Raw genomic sequence first — 21,850 nt, forward strand, 5'->3', positions numbered from 1 at the left:
TGACAAGTGCTTAATTATGAGATTTACCTACATGGGAACGAAGATACGATTTTTTTCCTTATGTCTATATCCTTTTCTTGATTTATTTTTATGGCTTTTTAAAACTTTTTATTTTGGGCTTTCCTGGATTTTTAAGAGAAATTCTGAGCTGACGTGAATGGTCTGTATTTCTTGGCTCCAGTGCATGTTTAGAGATTTATAGACTTTGTGTTATTTGATTCTCACAAGAGCCCTATGGCATGGGTCCTAGTTCTATCTTACCATGAGGAAACTAAAGCTTGCAAAAGTCTAACAATTTGTGTAGGTTGTGTGGCCAGGACTTGAGCCAGTCTGTCTGATTCAAGCTATTTACCACAACTGGATCCTGTAGTCAGTCTTCCCATTTTAATCAGGGCTAGTTTTAGGTGAAAGATACTATGAGGTCTAACTAAGGGATTCTGGTTTGGTTTCTCATACAGTAGAAACTACATTGGAAGATGTGCCTTCTACAGAGAAACCCAGAACATTTCCATTCTTCCCCTTGTGGCATATCACCTCAGAGACCCCACACCTACCTAAGACAACAGTGTTGAAGGAAACCATCTCTTTGTCTTTGCCATCATTGTAGAAGGCCAAGTGCCACAGGCCCACATCCAGGTACTGTACAAACACGGCTTCATTTTGAACGAGGGTCTGTATGCTCCGGCGTTCCCTGGGTGACTCAACCACACTCCACTTCTCCTTCCCATCCAAACGTTCCATGAAGTCATACTAGGGTAAGAAGAGAGAGTGCCATGTGTGAAAGAGGTTAAAGATCTGGTCTCGTGACTAGTACCTTCCCCTCCCAGCCCATTAGTTAACTGAGGAATGTTTGAGCACATTTTACTATGAGCTCATCCAGTAAAAGAAGAGTCACAGAAGTTGTAATAATAAGCCACCATTTAATATGCTTACAATCATTGCTAATAATTTTATTTCTATAAGGCTACAATCCCTTTTCTGCAGTTTGAAATCCAAAAAGCTTTAAAGCCCAAACTTGGATCATTCTTTGTGTGTGTGTGTGTGTGTGTGTGTGTGTGTGTGTGTGAGAGAGAGAGAGAGAGAGAGAGAGAGAGAATTGGTCTAATCACTACTAGGTTATATAATATCTAGTATGTGCCAAGTATAACTTTTTTATAATTCTCCAAATTCTGGATTCCAAAAATCATTTGGCTCCCCAAGAATTTCAGATAAGGAAGCATAGACCTATGTTACCGGGTACAACTTACTGATCATTTACCAAGGGAAGGTGGAATAGAAGATTAGTTAAGAATGAGGGTTGTGTTCACTATATTGTATACCTGAAACTAATGTAACATTGTATGGAAAATATATTTTAATTAAAAAAAAAAAAAGAATGATGGTTGTGTAGCCAGACTATCTGTGTAGCCAGAATCAGGCATTAGCTTCACCCATCTGTGTCTCAGTTTCCCTATTTACAAAATTGAAAATAATAGTACCTATGTTATAGGTTGTTGTGAAGAATAAGCTAATATTTAGAACAGTGCCTGGAGGAGAGCAAACACAAAATACATGTTAGCTAGCCAGCTATCATCATCATCATCATCATCATCATCATCATCATCACTGTCATCATTTCATTCAATTCTTGCAAAAATCCTAAAGATAAGTACTATTTGTATCCTATTTTACAGATAAGAAAACTGAGGCTCAGAGAAATCAAACAACTTGTCAAAATCACACAGCCACTAAGTGACCAAGTAAAAATTTAGACTTAGATCTCTCAGATAAACCAGCAATTAAATATTATACTGTTTCAGTGGAAACTGGGCTCATAACTAGAAGGGATCAATGAGAGATAAAGTAGTCAGTGAAGGCTACCAAGATGAGGGGAATGGGGAGCAAATGTAACCCAAGAAAGCCCTGTCCTAGAGAATGGTGAAATACTCTGGTGGGCAAGTTGGAGCCACTGATGATACGTGAGCAGTGACTGATGCAATGGAAGGAATGTTTTGAGGAATTCATTTGCAGGCAGGATACGAAATGTTCTAGAGGGGAGGATGAAAAGAACCAGGTCAGTTGGGAAATTATTGCAGAAATCCAAATATGACGTGACAAGGGTCTTGATTAGGATGGTCAATGAGAAGAAGAGACAACTTTGGAGGAAAGTTTTTAAGAAAGAAGGGACACTGTTCGACCATGGGCTGGACAGAGAGGATGAAGGAAAAGGAAGAGAGGACACTAATGTCTCTTACTTGACAAGAAAATCGATAAGACCCCTGTAGAAATGGTCTAATCTTGTGAACTCTTCAAAATCACAGCACAGAAAAGTCAGTTGCTCTGTGACTTCCAGAGAACATTCAAAAGTGTAGGTCCCTAGCAGATAAAAACCACCACTGTGGGATTAAGCTTTCTCTCACCCCTTCCCCTCCATAAAAAGGATTTTATAGGTTACAGACATTTACTATAACCTCTTTCATGAAGCTCATAGAATTAAACTTCAGGAATCTATTAATGTGACTTCCCCATCATTAGGATTGCCAGTTTTTCCCAACTGAAACATAATCATTGAAAACAAAAGAGTCTGTAATTCTAAGCACAAAGACTTTACCATCGGACAAACCTGGGTTTGAATTCTGACTGCCTTTTGCTATTGTTTAAAGTTGATCAATCTGCTTTTAGACTCTTCCTGGTTTGCACATTAGGGAATAATGATACTCAACTTTTGGGCATGTTTTAAGGATGACATGACATAATGCTTAGGGCAGCATCTTGAAGGAGTAACAATTTTACTAAGTACCTCATGACTATGAGAAACTTAATGGCAAATTAGAATGATCAGAGAAGTACCTGGTTCCAGTTTTTCCATCTGGGGGCTGGAGATGGTCATTGCTTAGGAAGTGAAAATCTCCCCATCTCGGAGAAAACAAGTATTTGTATTTAGCTTTTCTCTACCCTGTATCCCATTGGTCATACCTGTCTTTATGGGATAAAATAAATGATTTGAGGTGATACAACAAACCAATGCTTCTTTCGGAGACCTCTGTAACCAAAGCATTTGTTCCTTAGCAACCTCGTAAATGTCCAACTACCCAGACCCATGTCTACAAATTGCTGTCAGCCAGAGTAATGAGTGTAACTTCCTTGGTGCTGAGGTGAGAAGAATATACTTCATTTGGGGCCCATGATATCACCCCCATGAGGAAAAGTTTGGGGAAGGTGATTACTTGTGTGGGGGCCATTGCTCACGATTAATTTGGACATTAGTCATCTCTTGCTGAACTGGCTGGCTGGCCGGCCAAGAGCACTGAAATGGGTTAGGACCAGAAGCAGTTCTAGCTGTCCAACCAATCAGATTACTCTGGGAAAAGGTATGTGTCAGAGGAGAGAGAAGGCATCTATTTGGCTGGCTCCTCTGAGTCACTCCAAAGAAGCATGGAGGGCAGTTTTCATTTAAGGAAGAATCTGCAAGCCAGGGGCTGTCAAACAGGGCAGTGGGACATGTGGATGTGATACAATACAATGCCTGATGTGCTTCAATCCTGCACCCTCTATTGTACTTTGCTTTTTTCAAAGCACTCCTCACACTCTACAATCATACAGCTTATTTTTATGTTTATTGTCAGTCTACTCAGGAGAATGTAAACCCCAGGAAGGTGGGAGGGGGAGGGGTTTGCCTGTCTGCTGGAGAGGTTAAGAGGACTTCTGAGCTAGACTACCTAGGGTTAGAATCCTAGCACTGCCACTTACTTGCCATGACACTCACACAAGCTATTTAAATTCTCTGTGCCTCAGTCTCCTTGTCTTTAAAATGGGGACTATAATTGTGTCTATATCAGAACATCGTTGTAAGGATTAAGTGAACCAATTCATGTCAAGCGCTTAGAACAGTACTTTGTGCATGGTACACATGCCCCAAGGCTTCAGTTATCATTATCATAGTTCACTGCTCCATCTCACGGATCTCAAGCAGAGTCTGATCAGTAAATATTAAATATCAAATTAATAAAATACTAAATTTGTAAATGAATCCCACTGAAAAGCAACAAAATTGGAATGTATTCAAGGTTTTGTCTCTAATAATAATCACTTGCACTCCCTAATGCACTGTATTGAAAGAAAGAGGACAGGATAGAGTTACAGACAGCACGGCTGACTTGTGGACCACCTGGCCATGCAGGACATGCATGCAATGGGATGTTGTGGTGGTTGCACATTCCCATAGATCAAGATTTGAGAGTTGACTGTAGGAGGCCATGATGACATCCCGTTCCCAAATGTCAGCGGGGTGTTGTACAATGCCTGCTTTCCTTCTCAGGACTTCCCTTGTTCCTTCTCTTGTCTTCCCTTCCCACTTTGACACTGTTTCTTAGTGCCCACTGTGGTAGTGATTGCTGATCATTGTCTACATTGGGGCTCTCACTCTTTTTCAGCCTTCTTGCTGCCTGGTGGGGAGCACATGGTGGTTTTCCAGTCAATGGTATATAAGCTGTGGGATGAGTTCCACTTCCAGACCCTGCCATAAAACATCCTGTGCAACTTCCTACTTGCTCTCTCTTCACCCCTATCTGCCTCTGGAGGGTGCCAGAGCACCTTTACAGCCCAGGATGGTGGAGCCACATGCCAGGAATGGCCTGGATCTGAGCATGAGCCCTTGGAGGAAGGCTGAAGTCACGACATGAGCAAGCAATAAACACTTATTACACCAAGCCAATGAGTTGTTGAGGCTTCATTGTTACTTCAGCAGAACCTATCTTGATGTCATGCTTCTCTTTGTTCCCTGTTACTCCCCAAGGTCATGGTGGGTTCCCGCATATTTGCCATGGAGTCAAGCCCCAACCTATTTTGTGTGGGGTGTCTGTTTACCCCACTTTGCCCAGGAGTGTCCTAATTGACACTTCTTGTTCCTCCTTTCACTATAGAAAGTGCTCCAGTCTGGAATACATAGTTACCCTACTCACAGGTGAACAGGCACTAAGCAGCATCACAGAGCACCATTTATCGTTCCTGTAACTTTGGGAAGGTTGAAGGCTGGTAGCACAAAGTGGATCAATGCAACCAAATGCAGAGACTGCCTTCTAGGGTGGGGAATGCAGGAGCTCAGTGAGAAGCTGGTTTGCAGGGAGGCCATCTAGTCTAGGAGCGCCTCTGCTCTCTCGGATTCCTAGACTGCAGGCTGGCCAGCTTGCTTGGCAGCCTGGCTGACACTAGAAGGAGGCCATTTTCCAAAGGCACAGGCCCTGGCCAGAGTTTCTTTTTCATGACCCAGCACTGAGGATTGATAACTTAGGCTTGGTACCAGGGACATCTGTCTCCTCTGTTCCAAGACCTCATCACGATCAGTCCTGGATATAGGGATGCTCAGGAGATCATGCTGTGCTTGGTTGACTAAGAGGTTGCTTTATAGCACATTCTATCTAATAGATTTGCAGAAGCCCTGGAAGAGATTAGGAGGCACATGACCAAATCCCGGTAGGGGGTGTACGTGTGCATGGGCTGGCTGTGGGAGGAAGCCTGTCTCCCAAGGCAGCTTGTCTCTCTCGACTTGGCAATAAAGCCACCCAGAGGGTGATAGCACAACAGCCCAAATAAACACCCCCACCACCCCCAAGTTCTCTATTTTTCCTTGGCCTTTGAAAAATAACCTATGTCAGCATTCAACGTGAGGGCTATGCCTTTGAGTCATCAGTCATACCAAAAGTGGCATGAAAATGCAACTTTTACGAGCGCTGGAAAGGCAAAAAAATAAACCACAGCAAATATTTGACTGATCCAATTATAAATCTCCCCTACTTCTTGGCAGAGACCAAGGAGGAATGGTAATTAAGATAACTTAGTGAGTTTGCAGGAGGAGCTGCAGGAGAGAGAAAAGGAGGCAGGACCATCGAGCAGGGCCTGTCACTCTCCCAGAAGGGAGAGCATCCATAGGCAGGGAGTGCCGCCAAGAGATGCTTCTGGAAGCCACACAGATACACACCTGCCAAGGAGGGCAAGGTTAAAGACAGACTCATTGCCCTTCAGGAAGATGTTATTACTGGGTCCAGGACCCTGAGTAGGGGGAAAATAACTTCATTGCCATTTGGAATGTCTGCTTGCTGAGGGTCGATGTGGACGGGAAAAGCAATAAATGTTGACATTTCCCACGGACGGCCTCCCTTGCTCCGTGCTGGCAGCGTCCCTGGCCTCTCAACGTCTGATGTTGATTCTACCTCAGATGGCAGGGCATGCTCAGCAGTTGGTAGGATGGCAGGGAAGCAGCGTGTGTGAGTGAGGGCTGCTTGAAGCCACATTACCACAGGGTCTCTGGTTGCATCCAGGGACGAGTGGTAGCAGTGGGTCACTCACAAGGGCCTGTTCATCTCCTGCCTCCAGCCAGGTCTGTGGCAAAGTGTGCCCGGCTGATTCCTCATTCAAGCTCAGCACAAGTTCTTTTCTCTCCTTCAAAGAGGCTGAGTGCTGAGGGGAGTGTGGAAGGATGACAGCAGCAGGGCCCTGCTCCAGTGGGGGCTGGCTTCCCTTTACGTGGCCCTGCCCGTCTTGGTTAGGATGCCATTGCACTTCCCACTTCCAGTGTCCAAGTCACTGAACCAGATGCCGCTAGGCCCAGATGTATGCACTGCTGGGGCCGCTCGTCCACCCTCTATGAGAAAGAACCCCTAGATTCTGCAGGGACACAGCACCTGGATTTGCTGACCATAACAATGCTCTGTGCAATACTCCACAGGTAAGGATCAAGCAGACTAAAGATAGAGAGGATCCAAGCACAGAGTACGGGAGGGCGCACCTACGTGGGTGGAATCCCTGATTCTTCTATCACATGTCTTCCTGCAGCAGTGGGAAAAGTAACCATCAAAAATAAGATCTATCATCTGGGCACTCGCTATGTGCCAGGCATGATGGCAAGTGCTGACATATGTTATCTCATCTCATCCTCCCAGAAACCTTATTTGTATCCCCACTTCTCAGGAGAGAGTAACGGCTGTGACAGGAGTAAAGTAACACACCCAGTGCCACTGACAGTAGCTGGTGGCCAAGCACAGACCTGAACTTGGATTTGCATGGGTCTTAACTACGGGAGGTCACTTCAAGTTTTCCAAGAACTTGGCCTCCAGCATATCTGGTCGTGGGCCTGCTGTGTAATTCTGCTAAAGATGCTGCTGATCAGAGAAGGGACTGGAAGGCAGAGCCCAGCAGTGCTAGGGCCAGACTTGCAAGCAGGTTGAGGACAGGGGATGCCCCACTGGAGTAGATGATAAAGGTAGATAAAGGGTGTCAGAAAAGGTGGGGATGGCTTTGCTGGGTGTTGGCCATCCCTGGTCTATAACCTCCCTTTCCCTACCTCCCAACTTCTTTGTCCCTGTAGTCCAGCCATACTGTTCTCTGTGTCTGGAACATGCCAAACTCATCCCAGACTCAGGGCGCTTGGCAGGAGCTGTTCCCTCTGCCTGGCCTACTCTTCCTCCTGATCTCACACCTGCCTGCTTGTCAGCCCTCTGCCTCAGCACGGCAACTTCAGCTCGGGCGCCCCCAACCCCCATCCCAAATGCCTCTACCACTACTTCTTTCTATCCTCAGCAAAGATGCATCTCTCTTTGAAAAACCACAACTCATTATCTTTTAATTTATAGTCTTCTTGGATACAAGCCTCTGAAGAGTGGGAGACTTGTCTGTTTGACTCACCAGAGCATCCCCAGTGCCTAGAGCAGTGCCTGGCACATGGTTGTTACTCGGTAAAGGTCTTGTGTGATTCAATGACAAACATTTAGTCTCAAAGGAAACGGTGTGGGAGTGAAGTCTATACCAACGCAGTGGAGTTTTGGTGATAGGACCACTGAGAAGATGTAACGTCTGCAGGAAAGGTTTTAGGAAATTTAGTCAACATTCTGCAGTTTTCTTGTATTTTTATTTGCTAACTGTTCAGATGACACCACAAGGGAACATTTAATGAGGCCAGGCACTGTTCTAAGTGATTCAAATGTACTACCTTATTTGATGCTTACAGTAGCCCTACTGAATACGAATCATTATTCCTCACCTTGCACATGAGGAAACTGAGGCACAGGGAGGTTACTTAACTAGCTCAAGAGTTGGTAAGTGGTGGAGTTTATGTCTACACCCAGGCAGACTGCTCAGAGGGCATTCCCTTAACCCACTGCATTACAGGCTGCTCCATGAAGCAGACAGGCAGCCAGTACCTGGTGTTGGCCAGGCTCGCTCAGCTAGAGGGAGGTCAAAGTGTTATATTCTCTTGTTCCTGGGAAGGAGAAAGTCTGCAATGGGTCAAGGGCAGGAAGGTATGTGGTGACATAATGAGACTCCCAAAGAAGCCCACAGAGCTTCTAGCAGGAGAAGTAGCAGTATAAACAGAAATATATTTGGCACCAACAATGCGTTTCATATTCTGAATCTCATTTCTTTGGCTCAGAGTATCTCTTCCCTCTCACGAGCAGCTATGTTAAGACAAATTGGGGTGCCTATGGTTTAGGGGGTACCAGCCCATGTGTAACGAGATGAAACAATTGTACTAATATCACTGGGGGAAAACAGCCTTTTAACAAACCACTTAGTGTAGAAAGTAAGAAACCAGGGAACATGGGTGTGGGTAGGACCTTCCTGAAAGGATGAAGGCAGAATCTGCTTGGTTACTGGAAAGAGAGGGAGCTACAGAGAGGTACAGGGAAGGAAGGGTAGAACAGTAAGATGTGGGGGACCCTCTAGGCCACAACACAGCTCCTTCCTGACACTCCCTCCTCACACTCCCAAATCCAAAGGAAAAAGAAAACTAAGGGAAGATGTGACCAAATTTCTTACAGAAACCAGCAAAGAGAGAGAGCACCAGTCCTGGAAGTCAGAGGGCAGGAGAGTGAGGGTCGAGTGATACAAAAGGATTAAACCACTGGGACTCAGGAATCACAGTCAGGCTCACGGGGTGCAGACATACTTAGCCTGGATGTGGCTGGGCAGGGAGCCCTCTGAACATCTGGCTTTACCTGGAACGCCTAAAGTTCCCTAGACTGGGGTTCAGAGAAGAGAAAGATTGGAAGCACAGCTCACAAGCGTGCCTTGCCCAGGCTTTATGTTACAAAGGGAAATGAATGCAAAAATATTGGTGCTTTCAACCAATGCTGAGCACTGACTATGAGCCTAGCCCTGCTCTGGGTACTGGGGGTCCAGCAACAAGTCATGTGGACAAGACTCCTGCCCTCCAAGGGTAGGCACTGCTATGGGCAAATAGAATGCCAGGGGGTGATGAGCTTTGAATAAAAGAAAGAAAGCAAATCAAAGACTTCCCAAATGCTAATCAACAAGTGAATGGACAAATTATAGTTTATCCATATAATTGGAAATCTACTCAACAATAAAAGGAATGAGCCACCGATACCACAACAACATGGTGAATCTTACAGACATGATGCTGAGTAAAAGAGGCCAGACACAAAAGGACACAGGGTTCCCCGTTTATGAAACTCGAGAGAAGACAAACCTCATCTCTAGAAAGCAGATCAGTAGTGGGTTGGGATGAGGTAGGCATGCGGCACAGGAGGCTTTCGAGCAGTGGCAATATTCTACATCATGAGTGTAATGGTGCTGACACAAACACATACAGTTTTTACGTTTTAAGAATCAAACTTAAAGTGTGTGCACTTAGAATGTGTGCATTGAGGGGCGCCTGGGTGGTTCAATCGGTTAAGTGTCCAACTTTGGCTCAGGTCATGGTCTTGCGGTTTGTGAGTTTGAGCCCCGCGTTGGGCTCTGCTGACAGCTCAGAGCCTGGAGCCTGCTTTGGATTCTGTGTCTCGCTCTCTCTCTGCCCCTCCCCTGCTCATGCTCTGTCTCTCTCTGTCTCAAAAATAAACAAAACATTAAAAAATTGTTTTAAATGTGTGCATTGGGTGGCTTGTAAACTATACCTAAATTAAGTTGATGTGAGACAAAGATAGCAGAGTATGTGATAAAGTGTAAAGGAGGATCCAGTTTTAGACTCCCTTGTTAGGAAAGGGCTGAGGGCATGGTGTTTGGGCAGAGACCTGACAAAAGTAAGGAAGGAGCCAAGTTATTACCTTGGGGAGGGACATTCCAGAGAGAGGGAATAACCAATGCAAATGCTCGAGACAGTGAGTTTGGCGTGACAGGGGGAGAGCAGGAGGGCCAGGGTGGTGGGGTGGAGGGAGTAAGGAGGAGATGGCTGGTTAGCCAGCCTGTAAAAGGGTGGTCAGTGACATGCCATCAGACATTTACTGAGCCCCTACTATGGACAAGCATTGCTGTGAGCACTGCAGACATAATGGGCAACCTCATAGGGCTGACATTCCGGAACAACTTCAGATTTTCCTTTTAGCAGTGATGGGAGGCCAGTGGGAGATTTGCAGAGACTGAGTGCTCTGACAAATGGTTATGAAAGATGAGACCAGAGCCTTCTTTGTAATAAGAAGCGAGCTTCTTTCCTGGTGTGTTAATCGTGCCTGGTTCCTAGGAGGGCCCTTTGGGCTTGGCAGTGGCTTTGCTGGTTTGCTGGCTGAAGATAAGCAGATTATGGGTTCTGTCAATTCTCCCCGAGTTCTCCCCCCGCCCCCCGCACCATATATCAAGCCTAAAATTGTGGTTTTCAAGTTTCAAAGGAGTATGTTTTGAATGTCTCTGAATGGGGGGTGGTGGTATAGGGGGGATGAAAAATGAATAAAAATAGATTCGTTACCACTACTAAAGGGTGAGTTAGCACTCTCACAACCACTATGGTGAGCATCTCAGCCAGCCTTCTCCTGTAGCTGTTTCAGAGTGGGATTCCCAAGGGAAACAGGGGTAAACCTTAAACAATGAAGCCTGGGCAAGGCAGGGATAATGCACTCCCTGCTGGGTGACCCTTCCTGTGAATTCTTGGAGGGGTCTTAATGCTAGTGCCCACTAGCCACACAAGGGCAGGGCCAGCTCTGCCTTGTCCATTGCTGCAGCACCTGACACATGGCATAGAGCAGGTACTCAGTTAATGTGGGTGGAATCCAATATTATCACATGCCTTTGGCAAAAACAGTGGCTCTATCTGAAGGCAGGATCTCCCTGGAAGATTGTTAGCCCTTTCATATGAAATTTTTGAGAATAGGGAGGAACAGTTAAAAATTTTAAGTCCTAATCTCCTATTCTCAAGACCTTCCCTCAGTACATAAGAGTGTGTGTTCCTACTCACAAGGGTGACTCAGAGCTTTGTGATGTGTGGACACTTTTTCCTTTGATTTAACATGTGCTCCTAGCTGGGGCTGTGTACATGGCTGTAAATGTGCAACAACTCAACACGGGGTCACAGCTTCTAAACCTCCAAAGGGGCCATCTTCCTCTGTGGCTCCTGGTCTTGTAAGAGCCAGCACTGAGAAGAAAAGCTATGCCATCGTTGGTGAGTGATGGCTCAAGAACAGCACAGCTTCTAAAATGAGGACAATTGTCATGTGAAGCTTCAACACAGTGCCCATAACAAGGGGTATCTTCACTGCCCTCTGCTTGAAAAGATCTTTCCTCTTTATCTGCTTAACTTGCCTTCTGAGACTCAGCTTGTGGAACATTTCCTCCAGGAAGCTGTCCTAAAATCCCACATAGGTTACAAGCGGTGGACTATTTTTATGATCTTGAACCTCCTTTACCCAACTCTTTAATAAAAATCACAGCTAACATTTGATTAGTTTATTATACAAAGGGCAAGAACAAACTCTGTAAATGATATATGGCAGCAGCTTCAGGAAACATACAAGAGAGTAGTGTTAGCAGGAGTCATGCTATCCACCTCTCCCATCCCACAGAGAGCTGTGCTTAGACTGGACATGGCTGGAGGCAGTGTGCATTGGGCCCCAGGGGAGGGATCCCAATCCCCTGCCACCTCACATGTTTACAAAATGATTGAGAGGGGACAGAAATCACCCGACTGATGTGGAAGAACCAGATCTTTGCAATCTGGATTAGTAGCTTGAGGAGGACCAACTACAACTCACTGTGTGTGCCCGTGCTGGTTTCTGCCAGAGGCCTCACCATTCTTCCTGTAGAGACTGCTGGTTGCTAAGTTACCTGTGAGTGAGCTGTAAGAGTTGTAGACCAGTCAGATTGATTGATTGATTGATCTCTGCAGGGTGCTTACTATTTGCTAGGCATTATCTCATTTATTCTCACAACCACCTGATGAAGCATAGTCCTCATTTCACAGATGATGAAACTGAATCCAGAGACAGTTGGCCATAAACATTCAGCTACTACATAGCAGAGATAAGATTCCAACCCAGAGCAGGCCAATTCTCAGTTCTTGTTTTCTGCCCCGTCTGCACCTCATGGCCCTCCCTACATGATGCTGCCATTGTTGCTTAACTCATTAGGTCTCCATCTCCTTAATGTCGGGCAAATACCTTTCATCTCTGTATTCCCAACACAGATCACAGACCTTTGGTGAACATTTGTTGAATGCATAGATGAATTGATTTCACACTTTCTTCCCACAAGCTCATGCTCTCTCATCATGCTGCCTTTTGATCCAACCCTGGAGAAGGGTGGAAGGTATTTCTCTGAAGACCAAGTGAGCCACAGTGTAGAGGTCATGTTCAATGAAACTGATGAACATATCAAGGCTATTCCAAGATGCACAAAGCCTCTACCATGAGGCCAGGAAAATGGAGGTTTTAGCTCTCAGTGCCTTGCTGATGTTGAGTTCCTATTTACTGCACATTCTTATCTAATTGTCTTTAGCCTATGGCTTATCAAAAATGTCACATTTGGCTCCTCGCCCTCCCAAGATCAATAGGAGGATCTTCTGGGGGCTGGTTTGAAAATAAATCAAATATATCTCTGAAGAGAGGGAGTGAACTGGGAACATGTCCAGTCACAAAATGGCTTCCCAAGCAGTAAAGAGGAACAGAATCACAGGCACTGGCCAGCTTCTCTCAGGGCATGGTCTCAATCTTTCATCAGGCAGCAGCGTGACCTTGGGCAAGTTACTTCAGCTCTCTGAATCTCCACTCTCGGATCCCTAAGCCAACGATAGTAAAAGCACCTACCTCTGAAGGCCATTAGGAGTCGGGCCAGGCTCATGGTAAGCAATCAATGTCAGCTATTCTCCTGGCTATTATTATTGTTATAAAAGTTTGACATATTGTAAATCCTTTGTGCCAGCAATTCCACTCTTAAGAATTCATCTTAAGGAAATTATTAAAAAAATACATGAACATAAACCTGCAAAGATGTTTACTGTGGTAGGATTATAATGTTGAAAGAGGGAGATTGATTAAAAAAAATTAATCTTTAGAATGGACTACTTTTGAAGCATTTAAAATGAGTTTATGGAAGAATATTTAGATTTAGGAAGATGTTCCCTACCTTTCTTTATGCAAAGAATCAAGGAAAAAACTATGTGTGGTATAATCCTGTATTTGTAAAAATGTTTGCTATATGTGAACAGAAAACTGTCTGGAAAATATACCAAAAAATGTTAATGTTTTCTATTTTTCCTAGCATCATCATATATTGATTTTATAATGAGAAAAACACAAATAAAGGTTATCTTTTTAAAAAATTGAAATTTGTTTTGTTTGTTTGGGGGCTTGTGTTATAGAGGCTTTGGAAAAACACGATAATAGTAACATATCATTTCGGTATGCAGACACAGTTCTAAGTGCCTTATAACGATTGCCTCACTTAAATCTCACAATGATGCTACGAATGTATAATACTATTATCTCCATTTTACAGCTGAGGTAATGGAGGCACAGAGAGGCTGAGTGATGTGTCCAAGGTAACACAGCTTTGAAGTACTAGAGTTTGAAATTCATGACCAGGCAGTCTGGACTGGTCCATACTTTTCTGCCCATGTCTTTCTGTGTTGGGAACAGCAGCATTAGGCACACCACAGAGTATTTATTTAAGCTTTATTTTTGTGTATTTATATATTAAAAAAAATTATATTTAAATCTCCACACTGACTTGACACATGCAACAGGGTGTATTATTGGAGGATATTTGGAATTAATGAAAGGCCACTTAAAATGAATGTCCTTAACAAATGGGAAAATGATTAGGCCTTTACCTTGAAGAATGAAACTCTAATTATGAACACCTTCTTTTTCTCTCAGACTTAGGGTAATTCAGGTGATATTAGCAACTATGCTCTAATTGTTAGAATGCACACAAAAAATGTGATGGCAAACATTTCATTGTCTCTCAGCCTCATTGATTGCAAAACACATCCTGGTTTCAGAGATGTCAAAGATGACCATTATGTGCATCTCCGAATCGATGGAGTACTCGAGAACAATACAGCATCACTTTGGCTTGACTGGTGTAACACAATCAAAAGGGATCTTTCAGTAAACATACTGGACGTCTTTGTCAAATGTCCTAGGACCTCTCTTTATGTTATTATAATCGTCTTCTTGAAGTGCCGATTCTGTCACCTTGTTACTTCTCACTGCCGCCTATTTAGCTATGTTACCTCAGCCAGATCCACGTTTACCAAGGCTTCCCCAGCAAGTTAGAGCAGATCTCTGGCACCACTCTCACGGACCTAGTGAGATCCCCGTTCGGGGCATGAGTTGTAGTTTTATTCTGTCGGGGCTTGCGTTGTGCTCTGTGCAGGCTGCTCCCACCAGAGGGGAGAAAAAAGAAAGGTCTGACGGCTGTACCCTGTATGTACCAGCGCTGCAGCTCTGAACTCTTCCTCAGTTGTTTCACGTGTAAAGTGATGGTAGGCTCCTAATACTGCCTACCTCACTGTGTTGTTGGGAGGAGAAAATAATTCATGGGGAACAGTCCCCGGCACAGTGAGCCCCCAGCAAATGCTTTCTATTATTACCTTAACTAGTGTTAAATGGAGATGGAGCTCTGAGTGGAGAACGTTTTTGTAAGTGATCAGGTGATGAATTAATATTTTTGTCTTGTAACAACTTTTGCTTTCCTATGAAACATCCTTAACCTGAAAGAGGCTTCAACAAACATTTTAAAAGCCATTAATTTTTTGTGAAGATGTTGGAATAAAGCTTTCCTTACTATCTCTGACCATAGACTTGAACTTTTCCAGCTCTCATCTATTAGGAAGCTTATTTATCTACACGTGGCTTTCTTTGAAAGCACACTGGCGTGCTGTGTGTTTGCTCAGATAAAGTTGTATGAGCAGCTGTACTGGTGGTTCCTGTTCTACCAAATGCCTGACAGAGAAGAAATGCAAGTTTGTGCTAGAAGCTGAAACCAGAGGAGCAATTTCCAATGAACATGTAACATGTCCCATAAAGGTGAGATAGAGATAGAGACAGAGGTAGAAATAGAGACATATTTAGTGAAGAGAGTTTCAAAGCTTATTTTAAGTTTAGGGTCCAACCTCTCTCTTTCTGTATTTAAGGCAAGGGATATGAGTAGTTGTTAGATATCTTAAACGATTTAGCCTTGAAACTATGATTTCCTATTGTGCCTCTTTCAAGCTTGTGGATCAATTTAACTGAAGAGTATTCAGGGGCTGTAAGGGAAGTGATTAAAGAAAATACTGTTGTATATATATTCATTGTGATTTTTCTCAAAACAGTGCAAACAAAACAAAGTATGTGAATGAATTGAATCTTGAGAGTGACATAAGATTAAAGTCACCATCTATAGCCTCCTAATGCTTGTTTTACTCAAAATAGACTCACGCTTGTCATGGATGCACTTTTCTTAAAGAGAAAGACATTACAACAATTAAGAAAAGTATAAAAAATATGGTAACAAATACTCATACTTGAACCAAAGGAATAAATATTAACTTTTGTCATATTTATTTCCAATCTTTGTGTGTGTGTGTGCTGGAGATGGGGAGGGAGTTTGCTTTACTGTTAATATTTTATTATGGATAAAAGCAAGGGCTTTTTGAACCTAATTCTCAGTCCTGTTCTCCTCACCTACTCCTAGAGATGAACACCCTCAGGAGTTTATTCTCTCTCCCTGTATCTCTATCTATGTGGCTATATAGAGAGAGTTTTTCTATTATGCATATAATAAACATACATATACTGAGATTAACATAGTAAATATGGATTTGAACTATACACTATATTTATGCTAATAAAACCATCCAAACTTTTATCCATTTTATTCATGGGGTTCTATATCTGATCGCACTAGAAGATAAAGGTCCTTGCTTAGAAAATTTGCAAACTCCTGAATTATAGCCCCTCTGAGAGTCTATGCAGTCTGAATATGTGATGTAGTCCTGCCCCCTCTTATTCATCTCTGTCTTCCCAGTTTCTTTCTCCCCAAGTTCCACGTTCTCAAGCATTACCCTTCTTGAAAAACATCCACAGCCTCCTCCCATGCAGCCCTCTCAACACCAGCTCTCATATAGAACTCAGGCATCCCTGGAGATTTCTCCTTAGCTCTGCTTGGTAGCTACCCAGGGGGGTACCCACTCATTTAAGTGGCAGTTTTGGTTCCTGTTAGGATACACCAGACAATCACAAGAGATCTCCTGAGAAAGACATTTTCAAAAGCACTTTTAATCCAATACAGAAGAAACCAAGTCTCTCTTGGTTTCACAAAACCTTTCTCCATATCTCAGATTTTTTGGGAAAGGAAGAGTCTGAAAAACACACCTGTAAAAATACGCCTCCATCCAAAATGAAGTTAAATCACTATGTGATGTGCTTTGCAAACTGACAGTCAAACCCTGATATTCCCTCTGCATGAAGCTCACAGCTCCACAGGAAGGGGTAAAATCCAGGAAGATCCCATCTGACTGGTTAGTGGGCACTGAGAGGGCGCAGAGATGGCAGCAGGGTGAAAGAAGCAGTGTGTTCAGAGCACTCAGTGTCCCCATGTCCCGGGGACCTAGCCAGTCCCATCTGTAATTGAAACAGCCTGCTGTAGGGGCACCTGCATGGCTCAGATGGTTGAGCATCCGACTCTGCTCAGGTCATGATCTCACAGTTAGTGGGTTAGTGATTTCAAGCCCCACGGTGGGTTCTCTGCTGTCAGCACAGAGCCTGCTTCAGATCCTTTGTCTCCCTCTCTCTCTGTACCTCCCTGCTAGCGTTCTATCTCTCTCAAATATCAAAAAGTAAACATTAAAAAAAAACCAACTATGTGCCGTTTACACACAAGGGTGAGAGAGAAGGGGACACAGAAAGTGAGAGTTCACTTTTAAAAAAGGCTCTCAATCAGGTGCACCTGGGTGGCTCAGTTGGTTAAGAATTCGACTCCTGATTTTGGCTCAGGTCATGGTCTCATGGTTCATGGGATGGAGCCCCACGTTGGGCTCTGTGCTGACACTGTGGAGTGTGATCAGGATTCTCTCTCATTCTCTTTGCCCCTCCCCTGCTCCTGCTCTATCTCAAAATAAATTAAAAAAAAAAACACCATGTTTTTTAAAAGGCTCTAAATTGGAAAGGGATAAACCTGAGAGGGCAGAAGCTAACATCACTAATCACCATCTATAAATTTGCTTTACAAAATGTCATATAGGGGAACTCTGCTGATGAAGACACATAGGAATGTTTGCTTAGCTCATTTTATCGTGGTGCATGCATGCTCCATCTCCCAAATTTGCATGTATTTCCTATGATCATGGGGCAATTGGTGGTCTCCTAGATACTTCTTCTTTATTGTTTATTGTGCCTTGTGGCTAGTTTACTTCTTATCCTACAGACACCTCTCAGTAAAAAGCACCAGGGGTTGACAATGTCTACTTCTATCTCAGTGCCATACAATCCTTAGTATCTCCCTCTAAGAAATCTGCTGGAGCTGCAAGCCCACCCTCTGCTTCCAAGTTCCATCTGGAAGTCACTGGGCTCATGGCTCCATCAGTCTGAGTGATGAAACAGACATTTTTAATATTTGCTAAACAGGACTGTGAAGAAGGTGAGTCTCAGCAGGGCTCCCAAGCGGTAAGTGCATCTTGTTGTCTCAGGTTAATCATGTACCTCATTTGCCGATTATTGACTTGTTCTCACAAAGGATTTTACTTGGCTTGACATATCAGTAGCAATCAGTGATAAACTGTCAAGCAAACTTGCTCACTGCCTTAACCACCAAAGACCCTGACTTGCAGTAACAGCCTTAAAATTTCCTTTGATGTTCAGCACTGTAGCCAGGTCAGATTATTATTATTTCTTTAAGTCTGATCGGTATCCTTTCTAGAACTGGGGTTGAGCAAATCTGACAGTTTGTAGGGTTTCAAATACCTGGAAAGATGCACTAGGCTTCCTCACTCACCTTCCCCGTAAGAATTCAAATTGGTCGGTTGAGAATGGCTTATATCGACTTTGTTTTGTTTTGTTTTTGTCTTGGTCTTAAAAAATGCAATGGAGAGTGTCAAAATATTGCATTTCAAAGACAATATAATAGCTACCTTTCAAATGGACAAAGATTAAACAACGGTAGCATTCAGCTTATGTAACGGTTCAGGTAAATAAAATGGGCACACTGTTGCTGGTAGGTTAGAATATATGGAGAGTAACTGGTGTAAACTTACAGAAGGACAATTTAGCAATCCATATTAATTCTGTAAGGGTTTACTTTCAGGGAAAGAATTAAGGGTGTACACAAACACTAGCCACAAGGACAGGTATCCCAACATTTTATTGCAAGTCACTAGGGCTTTTCGTTGATTTATCTAGTGCTCCACTTCTCAGGGTCAACACCAGATTGCACTTCCTGCTCCACTGAAGTTAGGATAGGACTCGCTTTGGTCCGTAAGACAAGGGGAATATCCAAGCAGTCCACGATGCTCTACCTTCCTTCACTACAGGGAACTAGTAAAGCCTGGATAGGGGAAGTTCCACGGGTCTGTGTCCCTGAATGAGGCTCACCTGGCACCAAGTCTTCCTTCATCCATGTGAACGTGTAAAGTGGGGTTTCCAACTTCAGCACTACTGGCATCCTGGGAGGGATAATTCTTTGTTTGGGGGTTGTCCTGTGCGTGTGTGACAGCATCCCTAGGCTTGACCCACTAGCTGTTAGTAGCAGCTTTGGCCCAGTGTGACAACCACAAATATCCCCCAGACATTGCTGAATGAATCTGGGTGGAGGGGAGGGTGAAATCATCCCTGGTAAACAAAAAATGCCTTCTACTATTTTAAGTCATTTAGATTCTTAGGTTGCCCCCACTCTACAACTTAGAGATTTTATTGTAGCAAAAACATATGTAAACATTTATCGAAAGGGGACTGCTTCAAATGATGGGTGTTTTTGCTCCTTTTTGTTTGTGTGTTTAGAAATTTTTTTCTGCAACAAAAACACAGTTTGTTCTTCCATAAGAAGGGAAAAACACTAGAAAATTAATTTTAAAAAGCTGTATTTGCATAATAACTCATCTATATACAGTGTTTGCTAGGGCCACACAGAGTTTCTTAGTACCATGAAACACTCGTATCTGGTATTTTTTTTAAATTGTGCTTTAGTTTACAGCGTGTTTTCCCATTCTACCTTTGTGGTGGTGGTATAATTACAACAACGTTGTGAGCCAGGTAAGGTAGGTAGACAAAGAAATGGAGGATAAAAGAGGTTAGGGGACAAGGCTTAGGTCTCCTGGTTAATATGTAGCAGGGCTTCCATTCTGAGTTCTCCAATTCCAGGACTTTCTCCCCTATGCCATGTTGCCTCTGTACCACTGTAAAAAGCCACTTTCAAAAAGTCAACTGGGACACACTCTGATTCTTGAGAAATTTAAGCAGGTAAAAAAGGATTCTCTTCTGTATTTAATATCCTTGGACAAGGATACTAAACCTTGTAGACTCTTGGTCAAAGCATGATACTCAATAAAATTTAAGCATAGCTATTTCATGCAACACAGCCAATAGAATTTCATAGTCATCCCCCTCCCCCCCACCGCCTCCCCATATCTTTCTCTTTCTCTCTTTCCAGCTCAAATGAGTCACCTTGGCTACACTGCCAATCCCCATAGAACTTATGTTCCTTGATAGGATATGCCAATAGAAATGAGAAATTCTATAATGGTTCGAGATGTGAGTTAGTCACCTATCCCTGCAAGGAGCTAAGTACCGTCTCCTCAAGGAAATGTACCTCATCAAATGGACATGAATGCATGTAATGACAGTGACTGAATGTGAGAATGTGTAGGGAGTTGTTTTTTTTTTCCTCTTTTTCTTTTTTTTAAGAAGTGTCCCTATATTGTACCTGTCTTGTGAATTTCTAAGTATCTGCACTGTGTCTCGCTTACTTGACCCTGTAACACACGCTAAACTCCCAAATTGGCAGCTGGACTGAAACCCTCAGCGTACATCAGCCCATGCCTATTCATTTCCCTTCCCTTGAACTGTGATGAGGCTGTCCCTGGAGTGGAGCTATTTTGAGAGGACGACCGCTAGAACAATCACTAGCCTGGCAGGAGATGGACAGTGTGGTGTAGCCACAAAAGAAGAAAAGACATTGTCATTGAGGGTTTGAGTCCTGAATGTCAGAACAGCAGGGAAACTGGGTAGAGTATGTTTCTGCCTGCTGTCCACTATCACTCAGTTACAGAGTTACCTACTTGACTTGCCATGATCATTTGCTTTTCCATGATACTAGTTGTTCAGAGCATGCAAGGGAAGGGGGATAACAGTGCTTTGGAACAGTGTCGGGAAGAAGCGTTTTTCTCCAGCAAAGCACCTTGCATCCAACTGGCTGAGAGGAAAGTTATTCTCAGCTGTGCCCAGAGGCATGTTCATATTTACTCGAATAAGGCCAATAAGCAGATTTCACCAACACTGCAAGTGGTGCTGTAGTAGAATCAGTGGAGCCTGAAGGTCAAGGAGACCACCTCACAATTTACTTAACTTCCCAGAGCATCACCCTGCTGCCTGCCAGAAGTTACAGAAATGCCACAGGGATTCCTGTCAGCCCACTTCCTCTCTTTCTCTTGATGAGAATCTCTTTGAAGAGCAGATACAATTTTTGTATCGGGAGTTCTGCTTGGTCAGGGGCTGTGTTAACTCATCCCTGAATAATCAGTGCCTCAACCAATAAATATTTTTCTGGATGGGTGGATGGATGGAGGATTTATTGATTACTACTTTACATATTGGTCCCTATAGCATGGACTGTGTATGCTAAAACAAAACAGAAAACAAAAAGCCCCCAAAGCTCTCCTCTAAGGCTCTGTGATACTTTCAGGTTGTAAAGATGGGGCTGCAAATAAGTTTCATCATGAGAGCCAACACTGGTCAGTTGGTAGCAGCTGCCTTGAGGGTTCTGTGGGAGGTATCTGTGCATTGAGATCACTGAGGACAAAGTGCAGCCCTCGATTAGTGATTAGCGATGTCTGCCAGGAGCCAAAGCCAAGGAAATGGTGGTCTGATGCCTTTGCATCTGCCAATGGGTTTAGAGCTCGCAATTCTTTCAATTCAATTTTCTAGATGAATACCTTTCCAACACATTTTAAAGTCATCTTTGACTGCATATAATGGGTAGTTAAGGAAGTTTTCCTTCCACTGGGGTATTTTCCTAATGTACTTCTTTATGTACTTGCCGGATTTGAAAGCAAATGAGGCGGGAAAGCCCTACGTGGTTTTTCTCAGGATATGCAATTCTTATTGGAAAAGAAAACCAAGCTAGGTGGGTGTTAATTTATCCCCAATGGTGGGTATATAATAAAATCTCTGCCAGGACAAATTAAAGGAGGGGTGAGAGAAGAGACAATGAAATTCATACTCTAATCCAGTCTCTTCATTCCCAACATGGGATAATCTGACTTTCAAAGTGCTAAGGATGTCCCAAGGAACTCAGTAGAGGGTAGAACAGAAGAACAGAAATCACAGAGAAATGGCTGAATTTTGGTCAGTGTTACACAACTCTTTTTAAATTCACTGGGATGTCTCCTAGTGATATTTTAACAAACTAATACAATAACTAGAATACCTGAAAAGTGCCTGAGGATTCACCCCCA

The 21,850-nt window shown here is 43.5% G+C and overlaps 1 protein-coding gene across 3 annotated transcripts in view; it reads right to left on the reverse strand.

Moving 5' to 3' along the window:
* Positions 1-21,850, reverse strand: part of TENM2 (teneurin transmembrane protein 2) — a 938,525-nt gene that overhangs the window by 181,562 nt on the left and 735,113 nt on the right. For all 3 annotated transcript variants that reach the window (XM_042947342.1, XM_042947337.1, XM_042947345.1), the window contains one exon: positions 555-750. In XM_042947342.1, the coding sequence (XP_042803276.1) occupies positions 555-750 (196 nt within the window). The remainder of the gene's footprint in view (positions 1-554; positions 751-21,850) is intronic.

The sequence above is a fragment of the Panthera leo genome, chromosome A1 (genome assembly GCF_018350215.1).
Source record: "Panthera leo isolate Ple1 chromosome A1, P.leo_Ple1_pat1.1, whole genome shotgun sequence".
NCBI lineage: Eukaryota > Metazoa > Chordata > Mammalia > Carnivora > Felidae > Panthera > Panthera leo.